An 18,347-nucleotide genomic window follows, 5' to 3' on the forward strand; every position below is an offset into this window, starting at 1 on the left:
TAAGCAGTTAGCCTAATGTTTAAACCCTCCTGTTTTTCTTTATATCCACAACAGTTACAGAAAACCCATCTCTGGAAGGTATGCCGTCATCACAATGTCTGGCTGTAGTAAATCAGAAATATTTATGAAGGTGCCTTTAAACTCGCACTAGGCTAACCACACGGAAACAGATTGAGCTGTAGTGATACCAACAAACAAACTAATTTCTTAACATTAAACAATTTGCGCCAAATGCAATAAAAGATTATAAACAATGTAAAAAAAACACAAATCCTGTTAAAGATTTGAAATGTGTGGCCACACAAAACCAAAAGAGGAAGAAAATGCATTAAGGGAGTGACGGTGTCTTATTAATAAAGATGCGTTTTCCTGCAGACAGAGGAGGATGGGATGATTTAAATGTATCTGCGAAGGAGGACGGGATCAGTCGAGGGGTCATCCAATGAGTTTTTGTTTTGGGACTCTGGGGAAATCAGGTGGCCACGCAGTCAGGGTCATGGGGGCCAGCGTATGTTGCCCCGCAAAGTTCAAGGAGCTGGGCCTTCTATTGTGCCGGGGTCAGACCGCTCTACACTCATCATCATTGAAAGCACACGAGGAGGGAGGGAACAAAAAAGCATTGCAGGGGCCGGCGAGCAGCTTGCTTGCTCACCCTTTGCCCTTGGAAACACGCCGTGTTTGACAGTCCAAGCTTGGAATGCGCCCAACATCCAAAGCTGAAAACAGGATAGACAAAACAAGAATAATAGTAACTCCTAGACACACTGCTGGGCGACTATAAGCAGACAAGCCATAAAAGAACAGTGGAAGACTACAAAGGGAAGATTTACACCACACCTATGACTCAGGCTCACACTTTCAAAATAGGGAAATTTAATAAGGAAAGGTTATAAATGTTGCACTATATGAATATTATGATTGAAGCCGATGCATGGGCTGTAGAGGTAGGCGCAGATTGTGCTAGTGTGCTATCGAGTCAAGGGAGAAAAAGAAAGAGTATTGTGAAACGGGGGGAAGGGAAAAAAAAGGCTATTAGTGTTGTCAGTTACTCCTGCTGGTTCATATCGCTCAGTATTCAAACCCACAGGTCTCCCTTGAACTGCTTTATTGAACAGTAGATTTTCAAACAGAAAACAGTGGAGAAGTGAGGTAGCCTAGCAACATTGAAACCACAGTGAATGACTGTGTATGCCCACTGCGAAGGAGCCAGGCAGTTGAAATGACAGCGCAGAGCAACCCCAGAGAGAGTGGGATGTGCTGGCCACCGTGAAAAATACAAATAGGGCGGCTGTTTGTGCCGGTATGCGGCAGACGTACGTATGCCACTTCCAGAGTGGCGTTTTCTCGGGCTAGCGTTTTCTCACACCTGTGGCTAAGCTCACTTACGTGACCCCATGTTGACCACATGACCACACAAAAGATCACCAGAACGTTATGGAGGAAAATTTTCCCAGATACTGACCAAAAAAATGTAAAAAAAAAAAATGCAGCTATTCAAATGCCTTCAGGCACTAGTTTGAGCAAATTTATTAGCACAAACCTAAGAAAGGAGAGGCCACTCTTTTCATATGACCATGGTAATATGAAATATGCTCAGTGGATCGATAAGAGTCAGTTCCTCATGAATACAGCTGAAAAGCGCCACGTCTTTTTAGAAGCATTAAAAAGGAATGAGGTCCTGATGGAAAACATATCGCTCCGTTCTCATTTTTAGATTGATTACTATTCACTCGCAGTTTTCTGCAGCGCTGCACACGCATAAACAGGAGAAAAGCACCGTCGCTAATTATCTCGATAGGTGGCCATTTCATTGCACGGCAATCATGAGGGAGTTCTAAGATTATTACTGTAAAACCACTTGAGCACTAGCAGATTACAAATGAGCACAAAGCAACTGAACATCGACCCGAGACAGGAGCGATGCACATCATCGTCTCCCAACGAAATAACCTTACTTGGATTGGTGGCTACGAATGAAATTATGATCTAATAATGTGTCACTTTCAGGTTGCTATTAGCTGATTTTTTGGAAAGTTTTTTTTTTTTTTAAAGATTTCACAAATCTGTGTAACGTGTTCGTGAGAAATGTTAGGATTCAGAATTTTAGTGACTCTAGTTGAATTTTTAACATTACCTCCAACAAAAAGGCTGCAGTGGAGCAGCATGCACATAGACATAACCACAACCTACATCCTCCACATCTATAATAACCACACACATCCTCATGGCCACGCAAAGCCAGAACCATGAAATATTAGCCAGAAAAGTCTAATTTTTTGAAACTTGTCTTTATTCAACCAACTGAAAATGTGTATTTTAAAAAAAAATAATTTCTACTACATTTACTGCTTTATTGTACTCTTTATTTACATTTTATGTGAGGTCTCAACGCTCACCAAAACTCATCTACCAAATATGACACACTTGACGTTAATGGGTTTAAGATGTTGTTTATATGGGGGTTTTTTGTGTTTAACGCACTCAATATTCACTCTCTTTCCCACTGCCACGGCCCCTCAGCTCACCCATGTCCTTGTTCTGTTGAACTGGTGACATTTAACTGGCTAGGTCTCATGGGAAATGGTTTGTTAAAGGCCACAAATCAGAGAAGTTCATTAAAATTTGGTTTTAAACCTCCACCTAGACATACTCTCTCTCTCTGTATGTATATATGGAGGACAACAAAAATGAATCAACATTATTATAAATGCAGCAGTTTCACAGCTCCAGCCCTTTGGCAGTACTGAACCCAGTGTAAACTGTAAAGGCTGCTTTCCCCAAGATTAAATTTTGTATAATTTGCATTGTTACAAATTGTGTTGCTTGCAACAGTTTAATTTTGGGAGGCAGTGGGTGGGCTAGATCAATAGGATATCTGTACAGCACAAACACACATTGTCGCCACAGACTAATAAACACAAATAACGCTTATAAAAACGCCGCCGCTGCTTTCAGCCGCTTTGGTTCATTCAAGTCGCGGATTCCCTCTTAAATTTTGTCTCGATATAGAATTGGCATTATGCATAAAACGATATTTTCTGACTAATGTTATGGCATAGTGTTTAATCCTTCAACACCCACCGTGCTGCTGCAGGTGGTTCGCTTATATGCGAGCAAATATAACTTGTTTATTGTTAGAACTTAGCGGCATTACAATGTCTCTGTACGCTCGACATCGCACCCGGGTTATATTTACAGCAGGCCGATCCTTTTGAAGAACTCTCACCTTTTTCTAGAGCTAATATTTCCCCTTTTTTTTTAATTATTTGCAAAGTTTCTTGTTGCAAGCGAGTTCAGTGTTAATGCATAATAGTCGACCCGTCACGTGGAAAGTAGGCGCGCTGCATTTCCACGCGTGGCAAAAAGACTAATGACTGTTTGTTGCTCCGCTTTTCTATGTTTTTATGTGCTCACTTAATGAGTGCAGGGATGCTCCCTTTCATGTGTTCATATCAAAGCCAATCCCTTAATTGTTTTGATAGGCAGTTGTGGGGGGGAGAGAGAGAGAGCGGGTAAAAAAAAAAAAAAGTATTTATTTTAATTATTTATTTGTTTCATCTTATCTAAGCCATAATGATTTAACCTACAGAGCAGCGACGGTTCCACTGGAACAAGTGCATAATTATACATTTAAGTGTTCTACTTAATGTGCTCGTTTTCAAGCTGTCAAGGTCATTCGCTGGAGTGCCATTAGTGAGGAGAGGGGCCCTCTTTACCTGGAAACATGGCAGCCCGCAGGATCATACAATAGTACACTAGTGCAGCCCACTCTGACAGCCAGGCAGATACAGAAATTCATTTATATAACATCCTCACTGATATAAGAAATGAAAGACCTATATATAAATATATATATCTGTTCCTAATGTTTTTATGATATATGGTCCCTGCACTTAACAGCCCACGCGCTATCAAGGGGTAATGACTCTTGTGTGTCTGAGGAGAGGGTTAAAGTGATGGGGAGTGGGGCGCTGACACTGTGAACCCCCGATGGCCTTTCTGCTGGGTAGTCATGGCAACATCTAGCCCAGTCGTTAATGAGGCACAAGTGAGCTGTTAACAGAATACTGATTTGGGTTTGACATCAGCCCTGATTCATATCTGTCAGGAGGTGTTGATGAAATATGCACCCCGACTCTGCTTCATAACCGCGCATAAAATGGCCTCGGCGTGCCGTCTGTGCGGCGAATGCAAAACACAACTCGCCGCGCCTGTTGTGTTTTACAATTCCACAGCGATGACGTGGGTCAGCGCGCTCCACCTTAGGAGAAGTGTGCGGCAAAACAAAGAAGCGTGTCTTTACGTAGCCCGCGTGCTGAAGGTGAGTTCGTTCGTACGCTGTTACACGTAACGATGCATCTCAGTCCGGTTCTGAAAACTTGCATCCCAAATATGCTTGAAAAAAGGCAATGTGTCTTCTTTGTGTGTCAGTCATATGAAACGAATTGAAAGCAAAGCCCTGACTGAGCATGTGCCCTTCACATGTTCCTTTGCCTATGAATTATTTATTAAGGTGCTGGGCACCGTGGGTGGTCGGAGGGTGAGAGGAGTGTCAGTGACTGGCACAGTAATGACAGTGCTTGGGCTCATCTCAGAAGGCTGCTCTCTGATTGGTGACCTGACATGAGGAAGTAAAGGTTATAGCAATGCCTGCTGCTGCTTCTGCTGCTTTGCTATGAGATGAAACCTTTTCTTTTTTCCCCGTCTTTTCCATTTTATGGCGCGGTTTCGCAAAATCCAAATTAACCACCAGCGTCCAAATTACTCTCTCTACCTGCCGTGCCCTGGCCCCTCTCATGCTGTAAATGATTACGGCATTAACTGCATAGTGAGGGGACTAACGTGCTGCTCCAGACCCCGTGTTAAAGCAGCAAAAAGCATAGCTGTGAGGTATAATTCATTTGCTGCGGCAGCTAATGAGTGGATGCTACAGTGGGAAGGTGACAGTAATAAGTGCAGACATTACACCATCTTAACATAGGTACTGTATTTCATTAGTACTGCAGGTGGTGAGGATTCAGTGTAAGGAGCTGGTTGTTGAAGAAGTTTTTATGAGTAATTTGACGCTGAGCTGGCATATCTGATGTGACAGTTCCTGTCGCTTCATGGCTGCAAATGAATAGAGCGCTTCTGAAGGAGCGGGCTTGATGTCGATGCTCTCTGTAACAGAAACTGATGGGAGTCGCCTCTGAAGCCGTTTATCTGTCGGTAAATTGGCGTGACGGTTGTGTTTTTATTCGACTGTTTCTTGTTGCCAGACACGCTTGCAGTGAGATGTAATTGCTACCTGATTGTTTAATGTCTCTGCTGCGTTTTTGTAGCTTGTCCTTTGAGTAAATGTTAAAGTAAACACGTCCTTTTTTGGGTGTCTTTGTGTTCACTTTGTTTTTAATGAACTACAATCTTTCACTAACCTCGACTAAGCCCAGTGAGAACCTAAAATAGCCGCGAATATTTGTGGCTTCAAGCACGTTGGCATTAAATACTCTTCATTCTGAAACATTGCAGATTCAATCAAGACTTTCTCGTTCTGTCGGTAGTGAAATTCATCATGTTTAATCACGGCGCCCACATGAAAGCCATTTGTAGAAGAGAGGATTCCATTTTGAAGAATACAAGTATGAGTTTTTTATTGAAAAGCATGTTTAATTTTGTCTTAAGAGAAAAAAAGTGATTGAACTTCCACTTATCAAAATAAAGTCTAAACTGGAGAGTCTAACGAGAGATTTAACCGACTGTTGAATTTGGTTTTAGTCATTTGCTGAAAACCTGCATTATGTGCCCTTTAACTGTTATAAACAATGGTATATAAGCATGCGTCCTTTGTATGACTGTGTGGGTTCTCCCCGGGTACTTCCTCCCACAGTCCAAAGACATGCACTTAGTGGGGTTAGGTTAATTGGAAACACTAAATTGCCCATAAGTATGAATGGGGGAGTGAATGTGAGTGCGATTGGTTGTCTCCGTCTATATGTTAGCCCTGCGACCTGTCCAAGTGTACCCTGATTCTCGCCGTAAGACAGCTGGGATAGGCTCCAGCGCCCCTCGCGACCCTGAAAAGGATAAGCGGAAGCGAATGGATGGATGGATAGACAAAAACAGAATTCTAGAAGTCTCTATTTAGTATGACCACACCTTCACACAACTTCTTGTTGCTGTTTCTGCCTTTTTTTTTTTCTGTTCTCTGTCAAGGTGATCCTACACTGCCTAATGTTAAGGTCTGAGGAGGCCAATCCATGACTGATAGTGTTCCACTGTGTGTTTTTCTATCCAGGTATGCTTTTACTGCATTGGCAGTGTGTCTGGGATCATTCTCATACTGTGTTGTTTTTGACCCACCAATCAAATAGGCTGGTCATTATTTTGTTGGCTATGTAGCATACTTAGACTCAGATTCAGAGAAGTCTAACCTGTGTTTCAGGTTAGAAATGAATGTAACAATGTGTGCCGTTTTGCCTGGTCACTGATACCTTTGGTTTTTAATTCTAAACAAGCATTTAAAATCAGCCTTCAGTACGGGTTGCAATGCTCTATTCTGCTACTGCTTCAGCATAGTATGATGTAACATGTTATGATTAAAGCTTCACATATGTCCCGATACAGAAAGAGGGTTACTTTCTTTTTCATTTAACTGTATGTGAAGCATGTTTAATGAATGCATATACTCTATGCAGGTAGTTTGGTTTTAATGCATGATAGGTTGATGCTTTGTGTCACTGACTTCAGCTTTCTAATGTCTACATAGATACAAAGAAACCTCTGTAGGCAAAAATAGTTGAGGAAACGTTCTAAAAGAGGCCACCATGGTCTTCTTTTCCTGATGGTCCTCTCCAGTGAAGGCCTGGGGTCTCACACTCTGACATGCCCATTAAGGCATGCAAAAATACACTTCTGGCTCAGATTCTCCCCCCGCTCAGTATCTGCAGGGTGTTTCAGCACCAGAGTAGAGTTGTCCAAAATGATAATTGCTTCTGAAAGGCTGATTTGTGGCTGTATCAGAGGGGGTAACTCTCCTGTCATTGTTGAGCGAGATTAGCCGTGGATCTTCGGGATTTATCACTCGAGGCATACGGATTAGCACTGCGATGAAGTTTAAAACAGAATCGCTGGCGACCACATCATTTTTGAGAAATAAGAGGAGCTTATATCAGCTCAAGTCATTATCAGAAGAAGAAAAGGGGCCTAATCAGCTCTTTTAATGCTAATTACTCTTCATGAGGATTAGATTATATATGTTAAAACAAAAAAAACAAACTGCTCTGACAGCTATAAAGTATTGTTTCAAATTCCTGAAGTGACAGTTTGGATAATCAACAACATATTGTAGTCCCACCCCCATCGTTTCTAATATATACATATAAACACACACAGCAGGCCTGTTTGTGGGCACTGGATTAAATGAAATCACAACTCCACCTGCTTTTCAGTATATCAATAGATATCACACCTTAGTGGAGACCAAATTAAATGAAATTGGCTCCCTAATGTGCACGGGTAAGAGGCATGTCTGGATTCTCCGAGGCTTACCATCTCACCAGCAATGCAAACTAGATGTATGGATAATAGTTTTAGCTGGCCGAATACGCTGCTATTACAGGTTTATCTTTGATGGAAGGTGCCTTTTATAGCATTAAGAGAGGCCAGACAAAGAAAGGATTGTAACACAGATATCTGGAAATAAGATTGTGGACGTTTTAAGCCTGAAAAAGAGCATGGCTTCAATATCTTCCATCATTAATCATTAAAAAGGAAGTCTGGGTTTGTGGACCCTCGTTTCCTGTGGTTGGAAATGGATTTCTACCCTCCGCTGGCAGCGCTAATCTATTTACATACTCAAAATATGTTCGTCCATGTTATTCTTCTAAAACCAGAAAAAGACGTCTGTTTTTTTGTTTGTTTCTCGTCGCTGTTTGAATAGTAATGTTTGGAATCTCTGTGGCTCTGTTCAAACAGGTGCAGTAGATCAGCCAACAAGAAAATACATACAGTAAAGCAGATCATTTAAGGAGACTGACCCTGCTGCTACAAGTGTGAGCGAGCATGATTTGTGTCATGGCTGCAGCTTAAAGCTAAACTGTGACAAATTGGATGAGAAAATGAAGTTGTCACTGAGCCAGAAGGGTCAATTTGCACATTTGGGTTCAGCTATATTGTCTGTCACGGGGTCAGAGTAACATATAGTAATGTTTATGCACCCTGGTGCCTTGAAATTAAGCTTTTTTCCACAGGTGTGAACACCTGGCAGTGCACTGGTCTGTTGATAAGTGTGGAATGGCTTTATAAAACGGCCTGCCAATACCGACCGCGAGTAGGTATTATTACGGGGAATGATCTGTCAATAAGATTCCATCTCCCGACTGGAACACTGGATTGTGTTGGCTATATCTCAGCAATAACTCAAGCCTAATTGACGGGGGCCTATGCTGCCTCCTGGGGCACGAGAGAGCTGACAGAGTGAGAATGGAGATTAAGGAAGTGAACGAAGGTGAGGCGAGGGAATGAGCTGTGTGTGCATGTTAGGGGGATTGGGGGGCTGGAGGGGGTCGCGATGGATGAGCCGGCGCAGAAGTGATGCGCAAGGGATCGCCGGTCAACTCGCAACGAGAGCAGGAGCACTGTCGCTTTCTCCACTTGGCATGTCTGCCGGCCCTGACAGCAATCCATTTGAGGGCCTCCTGATGCTAACAGAGTGCTAAAACCCAATCAAACAGGCTCGAAGGGAAAAGGCAAGGCGCTCGGTCCCGAGCCGGCTCCCACTTGTGTGAGCAATTCACCTTCGACTGACCCGTTCGGGCGTCTTAAATAAGCCATGCGCATCAAGGAGAGCAGAAAAGTCACACTCGGGGACCTGAAGACGGCCGTGTGTCCGTACGAGCAGGAGAGTGTTTTTGAAATCAGATGACTCCATATTTTCTCTTGTCAAGGTCAAAGGTTTGTTTCTTGGAAACAACTTAAACACCCAGAATAGAGAGTCCTTTTTTTGTTTACCTCTCATTATGACTATATTAACAATTATTATTATTATTATTTCCTGTGTGTCGTTTAAGATTTATGATAACTTGGGTCAAAAACGAAAAAAACTAACAAATTTTTGTTGTTGTTGAGCTTAAGATGCACTTTACTCAATGTCAAGCTGTCAGCGTCATATCCTACTGAGATCAATTAGGACCACCAATAAAAATATCATAATAGGTCATGAAATAAAGCAAATTAGCCTTCATAATACTAAACGCAATACTCAGAGCAGCTCTTGCTATGTTAATCCCCTGCGTAAAGGTCAGTGCAAGCACATTGATCAAGGGCTGGGTCCTTGTGACAGGATTGGTGACAGATGCACTTTGGCAAATTAAAAGAATACTTTGAATTTATAGCTTTTTGCAGCTCTTTATCTTGGCTGATTAATAGAAGACCAACAAGCCATTAGAAGGGGGAGGGGCTGCAGGTTTATTTTTTCCCCATTTGCTGTATGTTTTCCGGAAAGTGAGGCAAAGACTGATTCTATTACTCGTGCTTTGTCTTGACAGGAAAATAGTTCCTAGCTGGAACAAGAAGGCAAGAGATCAGAGCGAGACATATTTCAATAAAATCTTCAGTCAGTCATGCACCGAGACTCCCCCTCCACCCCCTCAACAGGATTACAATCTTTTTTAAAAATCAGTGCTTACCACCAGCGCCGCTACAGTTGACACCACCTCAAAGAAGCTTCTCGAGCTCAACAAAAGATCAGAGGAAGTTAGCCAGTAAAAACATAATGAAATGGCATCTGTCACTACTGTGTTGGATGGAGTCCACTGGCACCCTGGTTTGCTTTGGTTTTCATAACTCCCCTTGAAATGTTTGGTGAGAATGTAATTAGCTAGCACTGGGCAGGCACAGCCTCATTCGAGATAGGCTTCTCTGTTTTCCTCTTCTCCTTCCCTCCTGCACACAGTATTAATTCTGACAAAACGGTAATTAATATTTCCCCTCCATTGTTGAACAGGAGAGGGGACGTGATTGTCGGTGCCAGGAACCAAACAAGGGCACTGCCAGGCTGCCCATCTTGCCAGCTTTTTATTTTCGCTGAGAGAAAGTGTTTTTCAATAAGCCAACTGAGTGGTGTTCACACAAAAGGAAAAAAGTTGTGTTTTTTTTGGCGGAGTTGGTCCTGGTTAACTCTTAAAAGACCATTTTTGACCATCAGATAGGAACTTTGTTTCCACACACACACGCACAAACTTAAAGGTGCATTAAGTCGTTTTTTTAGGTTATTTAATAGAAAAAAATAATATTATACTCAAATATACATTGATTAGTGTTTAATTAATTGATGTGTTCTCAAAAACGTCTATTAAAAATACATACAAGTGGGCGCTCTTTTGAAGACGCTGTCATGTTGCCCCGTCATCTTGAACACAGTGGCCGAGGTGGACATTGCCCTTCCACCCATTTGTGTTTTACCTACGTGGCTAGAGGTGGTCAAATATGTAATATTCGAAATGCAGAGGGGAACTCGAAGGTGTCCACTTGTAGTGGAGGAACATTCACTGAACCTTCATGCTCAAAATATGAGGAATCTTACTTGTGTTTTACTTTTATGGAGAAGAGGTCCGCTTCGCCAAAGAAGTAAAAACACGAAGGAAAAAGACAACGTCACTGGCATCACCTCTTCCTCTTCACCTCAGGCCTCATCTCCTGAAGTGAAGTTCGAGTTCTAACACAAAAAAACGTGCTTATTTATTACCAAAATTGTCACAGTTACTTACTGTTCTCAGATTACACCTGCGACCCTCCCATCTCTGGACAGCTGAAAAGCAAGCTGACTAAACAGCAGCCAGCTAAGTTTACCAAGCATCATTCACTAAGATGTTAGATCCATTTCAAAAACTGTTTCAGTGACGCTAGCTAACAGCGACAAAAACAGCAGCGCTTACTGACAGAAAAGCCCACGATATCCTCAGTATCAATATCATCAGACAGAAGTAAGCGTCACTGACTCATCGAGTCGTATCAATCATTATATACACGGCTGTTTTTGACCCGGCATAGGCAGCTGAGGTAAACAGTGGACTGACAGCCTAACTAGAAAGCAATAGACTCTGTGGTGGATCCAGACTCTTTATTATTGGAATACAGTCACTACTGATGAGCAGTGGCCAAAGCTGTGGACTCGGGAGCAGTGTTGGGCAAGTTACTTTGAAAAGGTAATTAATTATAGTTGCTAGTTACTTCTCAAAAACGTAAATGAGTTAGTAACTGTTACAAGATTCTAAAAGTAATTAATTACTTGAAAAGTAACTATTGCATTACTTTAAAAAAAAAAAAAAAAAAAGTTCTCTGGGGTCCAGGGTATAATTGGCCATTTTTAACTACTTTTGATTTGACGTCTACATTTTACCTTTAAAAACTATTTACTTTGCCTTTTTTGGTATCATTCTTTTCAGCACAGCCTCACGTGTGTGAATTTACAGTTATGTTTTCATTTTGATGTACTGTATTAACACAAATTATCTAAAATCAAACAAAAACATAAAATCTGAGTAGAAAAAGTTATATTTTTTACTGTAACAACCACAAACATGTTTACTGAATCATATTTTATAACTATAACTATCTAATAGAAATTGTCAATTTTAAAATCATATGCGCAAGTTTTGTAAACAAAGTTATTTGCAGCCATTTACCTTTTACCCTCTTTTTTTAATAACCACTTCAAACTATTTGGATAACAATCAGCTGTTCTGCATTCAATAAGATGCCACACAAATCATTTGTGCCACTCCAAATATTTCTGTCCACTCGCTCTCTCTCTTTTTCTGGTGTCTTTATATTTCTTTCTCTCTCTCTCTCTCTCGCCGTCACCCCTAAAACTTCCCCCTCTTCCTAAACAGCCAAATCTCCCAACGTGACCTATCAACACAATTTAAAAACTGGTTATATCACCTTGTTGCTTTGTCATCTTGAAGTGGTCATGTGATTGGCTTACCACCACTACTATATTCTTCCTCAGTCAAACAGCAGCACTCGTGTGATTGTTTTGCCCCCTTAGCTCCAGGTGTTGTGCGAGAGCGCGCGCAGCTGCTTAAATCTGTAGCGTCCAGATTACTTACAGCTACTTCTGTGCAACTGATATAAGGTGCAGTAAGCTGAACACAGCTTCAACCGTCTGGTTGTTGAAAAATAGTAACGGACCGCATTTTCTAGTTAGTAACGGTAACAGCGTTGTAACGATAGTAATAGTAATTAGTTAGATTACTCGTTACTGAAAAAAGTAACGCCGTTACTTGTAACACCGTTATTCCCATCACTGCACAGGAGGGTGAAAACATAAAAAAATGCAAAATATTTAATTAATGTTTTTTTAAATTCCTGATTTATTGTAAAGTGTTGATATTATTTAAATATAGTTTGTACTAAAATGTGTTTTTACACGTTGTGCCTGTTGGATACATGGGGTACAATCTAAATAATTCTCTCTCTTGGCAGACTAAAACATGTTTTCCTGCAGCAGCCACCATAACAACAATAATGCACTTAAATTTGAAGGAGAAAGCAAACAGAACTCTGTTGAATGCAATCGACAATGCACTGACATCTAGTGGTGAAATTTTACACACTGTACCTTTAAGTAAAACAACATATATTATGTCTTACGTCATTTCATTTTTAAACATTTTTCAGGATGTGGGGGATGTGGACAGGAAAGCCAAAGAACCACTACAGTCAGATGGTCTATGAGAATGGAGAGCCCTGCTGGCAAGGAGGTTCACGCAGTACTACAGTAAGCACAACAAACTGTATATATCTTTAATCATCCTTTACAGCCCAAACCCTCTTACAGTAATGAGAGCACCAAGAGGCAGACATGAATAACAGCTATTCAAATGAACAAATGTTATATGCACACACTGACAGACTGTCAGACAAGCAGATGGAAGGATGAAGGCTGTGCACAACTCATTATAACTCCACCCAAAATAAAAGATGGGATAGAGAGCCTATTTTATTTGAATTCAGTTGGAGAATAATTTAGTAATTACACTGTTTCCTCTCATTTTATAAGCAGGGTACCAGGAGCAGAGCTACCACCCTGCACATGCAGGCAAGGCTGCAAATCTTATTGTAGTTCTAGGGAAAGCAACAAGATGAACACTTGACTCGACGCCAAGTCAGAGCGGGGTAAATGGACACCGCACTAAGAGAAAACTAAAGGAAACAGGCAAACTGAGCTCCTTCTGTTAACCAGGAAATAAAATGAGATCTGTGTCCCCCGGTCTGCCTTATCCCGGGCATGTGCATTTCAACAATCAGGATCGAGTCAATCAGTCCTCATGGCGTGCTCAGCAGCCTGGCAAAAATATGTTATGTCCAGAGCCAAGTGATTGAAAGTGACTTACCCCCCCGACACGCACACTCTTTGTCAGTCTGCACTGGTTTTCATGGTTAATGTTGCTGCTCTGTTTGCATTCTTCTGCAGCATTCTCCTCTTCGACATATTCCCAGCATCATGCCCTCTCTCAGCCAGTCTTTATGACATCCATTTGCATTTGTGTGTGAGAAATTTGCTCAGTTAAAAATAAAGGACATTTAATCATCTGATTTTCTGTGCCTGGCCCCCCTCTTCAAATCAGTCCAATAAATGTCATTTGCAAATGCATGTACTCATGCCATCCAGGGCCCCCTTTGAAAACACTAAATCGAAGTCCTTTGATACGACCCCCTAACTCTGCGCAGACGGCATAAATAAAGTCTTGTCAGAAGTAGACGCTCATGATATTTGAAAGGCTGAACCTCAGCTTTGGGTAGCACACTCTTTCATTGCAGCGTACCATCATGTATGCTGGAGAAGAGGCGCCAGTGATGTATTGTTTTGCTGGTGGATATTGGGGTAATCCAAATTCAAGCGGTGCACAGTTTATCTTGTGTGTCTGTGGGGAAAGGTGAACTCAACTCTTTCAGTCATTAATTCTGTGTCTGTGGTCATTGAGCACGAGCTACAGCTACCACAGCCGGATCTAAACCAGCTCCTCTCATTGACTCATTCATGGATAATTCCAGATTATTACATTTGCGATCTGCTTTTTGCGACACTGACTGTGATTTTCACAGTATTGTAGTCACAGAATGAACTGCTGAACTCTGAGTGTGGGTTAGCGTTGCTAAATACATGGGTAAAAAACCCCTGAACAGGTGACCAAACCACTTGTTTTAAGAGTTTGAAGAGGAAACCTAAGCCAACAAGAACACAGCAGCAGTCACCTCAAGGCAATTTATATTATAAGGCAAAGACCCTACAATAATACAGACAAAAACCCTGACAATCACATGACCCCCGTGACCTCTGGCAGAACCAGGGTCAGGGAGGGGCGGCTATCTGCCCCAACTGGTTGGGGGTGAGAAGAGGGAGCCAGGACAAAAGACACACTGTAGGAAAAAGCCAGAGATTAATAAACACTAATGATTAAATCCAGAGTGTTGTATAAACACAGTGACTGAAGAAGAACCAGTGCATCATGGGAAGCTCCTAGCAGTCCAGGCTTATTGCAGCAAAACTACAGTAAGGATTCAGGGTCACCTGATCCAGCTCTAACTATGAGTTTTATCAAAAAGGAAAAGCACAGAGGGTGTTTTTCCTCCAGAATAATATTTTTAGTATATTTAATGGGAGTATGCAAAATTTAACTTTCATACTATGAAGCTTTTGCAGATTACAGGCCCTGCATGTACTTAAGCATGGTTTGAAATTTTAGTGCTTTTATTTGACTTATTTTTCTCAGCATTTTTGAGCACTCGTAAGTACAGCGCTGACATTTTCAGGGCTGAATAACACATTTAATCTCTGTTAGAAACTGCAACCCATTCAATTGAGGGGTCAGAGCACAGGGAGACTGGGTAAAACACAAGCTGTGGTAGAGAGAAAACATTTAATGAGATGCAGCAGTGATGTAAAAACATATGGGGAGTGAAGAAGAAATGCTCAGTGCATGATCAGCAGCCCCCACCAGCCTACCTGCAGCATAGCATAGGGATAGTTCAGGGTCACCTGTTCTGGCCCTAACTAAGCTTTACATTCACCGAGGAAAGTTTTCAGTGAAGAAAACTGTAAAACTTTCAAGGGTCATATCCCCACAGAGAACTAGCTGACCAAAACAAGTCATAGCATATGATGAAGAATACAGCGGTATGCAGACTGGAGCAGCGAGGGATCGAACCACCAAACCTTCATTTGATTGATGACCTGCTCTACATCCTGAGCTATAGCTGCCCTGGTGACTAATCACGTGTTGTGGCGTCACTGTAAAATGTAAGGTTTAGAATCCAATCTGTTTTGCTCTGTGGTCCCTTTTATGGGCCAAAGTCTAAAATCCATGGATGTGGATTTCCCACAGTGCTGCATAACTGCCTGTTAATCAACCAATTCTTCCACACTTCCTCGTAAGATGTGTTTTCTACTACTGCTGTCTTACATTATTACATGTAGTGTATCAAAGGATAAATCGCCACTAAGACTGAGCTATCGCTCCTTCACCTGCAAATTAAAACCAGACCGCTAATACTCATGGACAAGCGTGACAGAAAATACTTTGTCTCATCAAGCAGCGCACACCCACTTAATATCTCAGTGCAACAAGATACTAAGTGACATAACAAAAGACTATTTTAGTCTACCTACGGGACAAAGCCAAATCACCACTTTTACTAGCCTGAAACTTCTGCACAACAATACCTGCCAGGTTCCCATCTCTGCCTCTTCAGGTGCTTTTGTTCGCCAAAGGGATTGTCTGTTCAGGGTGCTGAATGATGAGAGGGGTTGCCATGGAAACCACTCCCAAGTAAAAGAAGTTGTTTTCCCCTCCGCTCTCTTGCAGGGGGCGTCAAAGTCACCTATTAAAGTCGTAACAGCAGTAATCACATCCTCCCCCTGTCCTGTTCGCTCGCGGGGACGACAGCGGCGGTGTCCCATAAATCCACACTCTCTCTTACTCACAGAAACACTTTGCTTCACGCAAAGTCACAACAAGTCAGCGGTTCCTTCTGTATAATTTTGTCATTTGTAGCAAGCCCCACTTCTTCGCAAAACTTTAAGAGAGGTTGTAAAACAAGTGGCAGGTCAACTTTAATCAGCTCCCTTTGTGTGATCAAACTGCCACGGCTCTTGACTCAGGCTAACAATGGCTCTTCTCAACCTCAACTTCTCTTTCTTTGTGCTTTTCTAGGTCACACTGACATGCGGAACGGAGACAGCCTTGCGATCAGTGAAAGAGCCCAGCAAATGCCAGTACATCATGGACTTTCAGACTCCTGTGGCCTGTCAGCCGGTGCTAAAGCAGCAGGGTATACACAGTGAACTGTGACCCATTCCCTTACTGGCCTAGCCCAGAATAACTTGGACCCCTTCCTCTCTTCTGCTGGCCCACGGTGACAGGCTGGGGTCCTGAGGGTCCCCTCTGACATCTGTGTTGTCAGAACATATATACTTCCAAGGCAGTCTGGCTAAGGTCAGACTCTGGTTTTCAGTAGCCACTTTAGTTTCCATTGATTGTTACAGTGCTGCTTTCTTGCTGTTACACTTTAATATCTAAATAGAGCATTTACTGAATGATTTAGTTAACGCAACGTGTTCAACATTACTGTGTATTCCCTGTAAGTGTTTGCACTCAATGCTCAGCAATAAGCAATATTACTGTGTAAATAATGGGAGAAAGTGAAACCCAATCTATTGTAGGGTCTAAACACATTTCTGCTAATGTAATTGCCATTTTAAATAACTGCTCAGTAATATGCACAAATAAAAGGACTGTGTCCTTGCTCTTCATTATAATGACTGCCTTATAAAAATAGCCTTCCTTAACATCGAGGATATGTTGTATGTTTCTTATGTTGAGCAAATGAAACTTATAAATAAATCAGATGATCTTCCCAGAAGGAGCTGCATGTTCAGCCGTTTCCTGGTGCAGTTTAGCATAAAGCTAAATGATTCTATGAAAACTACAAAACAAAAAAAAACAAAAGAGTTGTCGCACTGGTTGACATTTTTCCTCATTGCAGTAAACATGTACTTTATAATTTATAGTCCCTTTACTGTAACAATTCAGTACCAAATGTGTGTTGTTCCACAGCTGAAAACAGTTCCCAATAAATGTATCTTACTACTCCTGAAACCAACAATACCCAGCTCTTATAGGCTTCAGTCACACAGGCCTAGAGACTGGTTGGCAACCTCTGAGCAACCACTGATCACTTATAGAAGATTGTGTATTCCACATTTGCTTTGGTGGACACCAACTTGTTTACAAACACTCACCAACTACTTGCCAAGCGGTAGTGAAACTTGGGCTACGTCCACATGTATGCAAGTATTTTTGAAAACATAGCTGTTTCTATGCATTTGGGCCTTTTGTCCACACGTAAACGGCGTTTTCGATGACTGAAGACCGAGATTTTTATAAATTCCTGCCAGGATTGAGATTTTAGAAAACTTGTTTTTTGTGTTTACTTGTGGACGAGGAAAACTGAGATTTAGTCACGCTACGTCAAAGGTGTGCGCCTTTTATGATGACACTGTGCGTACATGAGATGAATTTCTACATTGGCGGATATGAACAAAACACTGTTGCTGTTAATCTTACTATCTGCAGTTTTTACACTCTTACATATACACACAGTTACTGCCCCTCCATTTAGAAAGACTGCTTCTTTGCGGCATCTTTGTTTCCTCTTCTAGACTTCTGATTGGCCAACATTTCTACACAGTTAGGATTATACCACCACCTGTTGCTTTGTTATGTCCTTGACAGCTTTTGACTTCGTTTTTTATTTTTACATGTAAACGAAAACAGAAAATCTCAGTTTACAAAAATACCCGTGTACGTATCTTTGGATGCACAAACTAAAAATGGAAACTCTTCGCTTTCAAAGTAAAAGTTGTGCCTTTCTGCCAAAACCAGCACATTTCAACTTTGACATAAAGGCAAACAGTCTCCGTTTCCACTTTGTGTTGCACATTTCATAGTGCCAGTACCAACTAGCAAATAGTTGTGTGTCTGCAACCAAGTCGGTATCTTCCATGCTACTGGCGACCACAGCGACCCAATAAATTGTGAGGTGGTTTTAGTTGCAGCACCGTATACCTTTTGTTGCCATTTTTGCCTAGCGACAGCAAGCAACCATTTGCCAACAATCTATTTTTACAATGCTGGAATGTTTCTAACCACAAAAACATAAGAACAAAAGGGGTCCAGTCCACTACTAGCAAGTTCAGTGAGTACAAAACTGTTTTTACAGATTAGCGTTGCCTCCAACGAGTGTGGAATTCAGTATTTAAGAAAGTATTAAGAGGTGATTTAAATAATTATTGGCTACAGTTT

At 41.6% G+C, this 18,347-nt stretch overlaps 1 protein-coding gene across 2 annotated transcripts in view; it reads left to right on the forward strand.

Annotated features, from left to right (window-relative positions):
* LOC146391367 (glucosidase 2 subunit beta-like) overlaps positions 1-16,908 on the forward strand; it is a 159,593-nt gene extending 142,685 nt beyond the window's left edge. Inside the window, exons 14-15 of one of the 2 annotated variants that reach the window (XM_084924238.1) lie at positions 12,661-12,760; positions 16,197-16,908. In XM_084924238.1, the coding sequence (XP_084780364.1) occupies positions 12,661-12,760; positions 16,197-16,334 (238 nt within the window). In that variant the 3' untranslated portion in view covers positions 16,335-16,908. The remainder of the gene's footprint in view (positions 1-12,660; positions 12,761-16,196) is intronic. The other variant, XM_084924239.1, reaches the window with a different exon arrangement.
* The last annotated feature ends 1,439 nt before the right edge of the window (positions 16,909-18,347 follow it).

This window comes from Perissodus microlepis, chromosome 3, assembly GCF_051167445.1.
Source record: "Perissodus microlepis isolate ML-2025 ecotype Zambia chromosome 3, ASM5116744v1, whole genome shotgun sequence".
NCBI lineage: Eukaryota > Metazoa > Chordata > Actinopteri > Cichliformes > Cichlidae > Perissodus > Perissodus microlepis.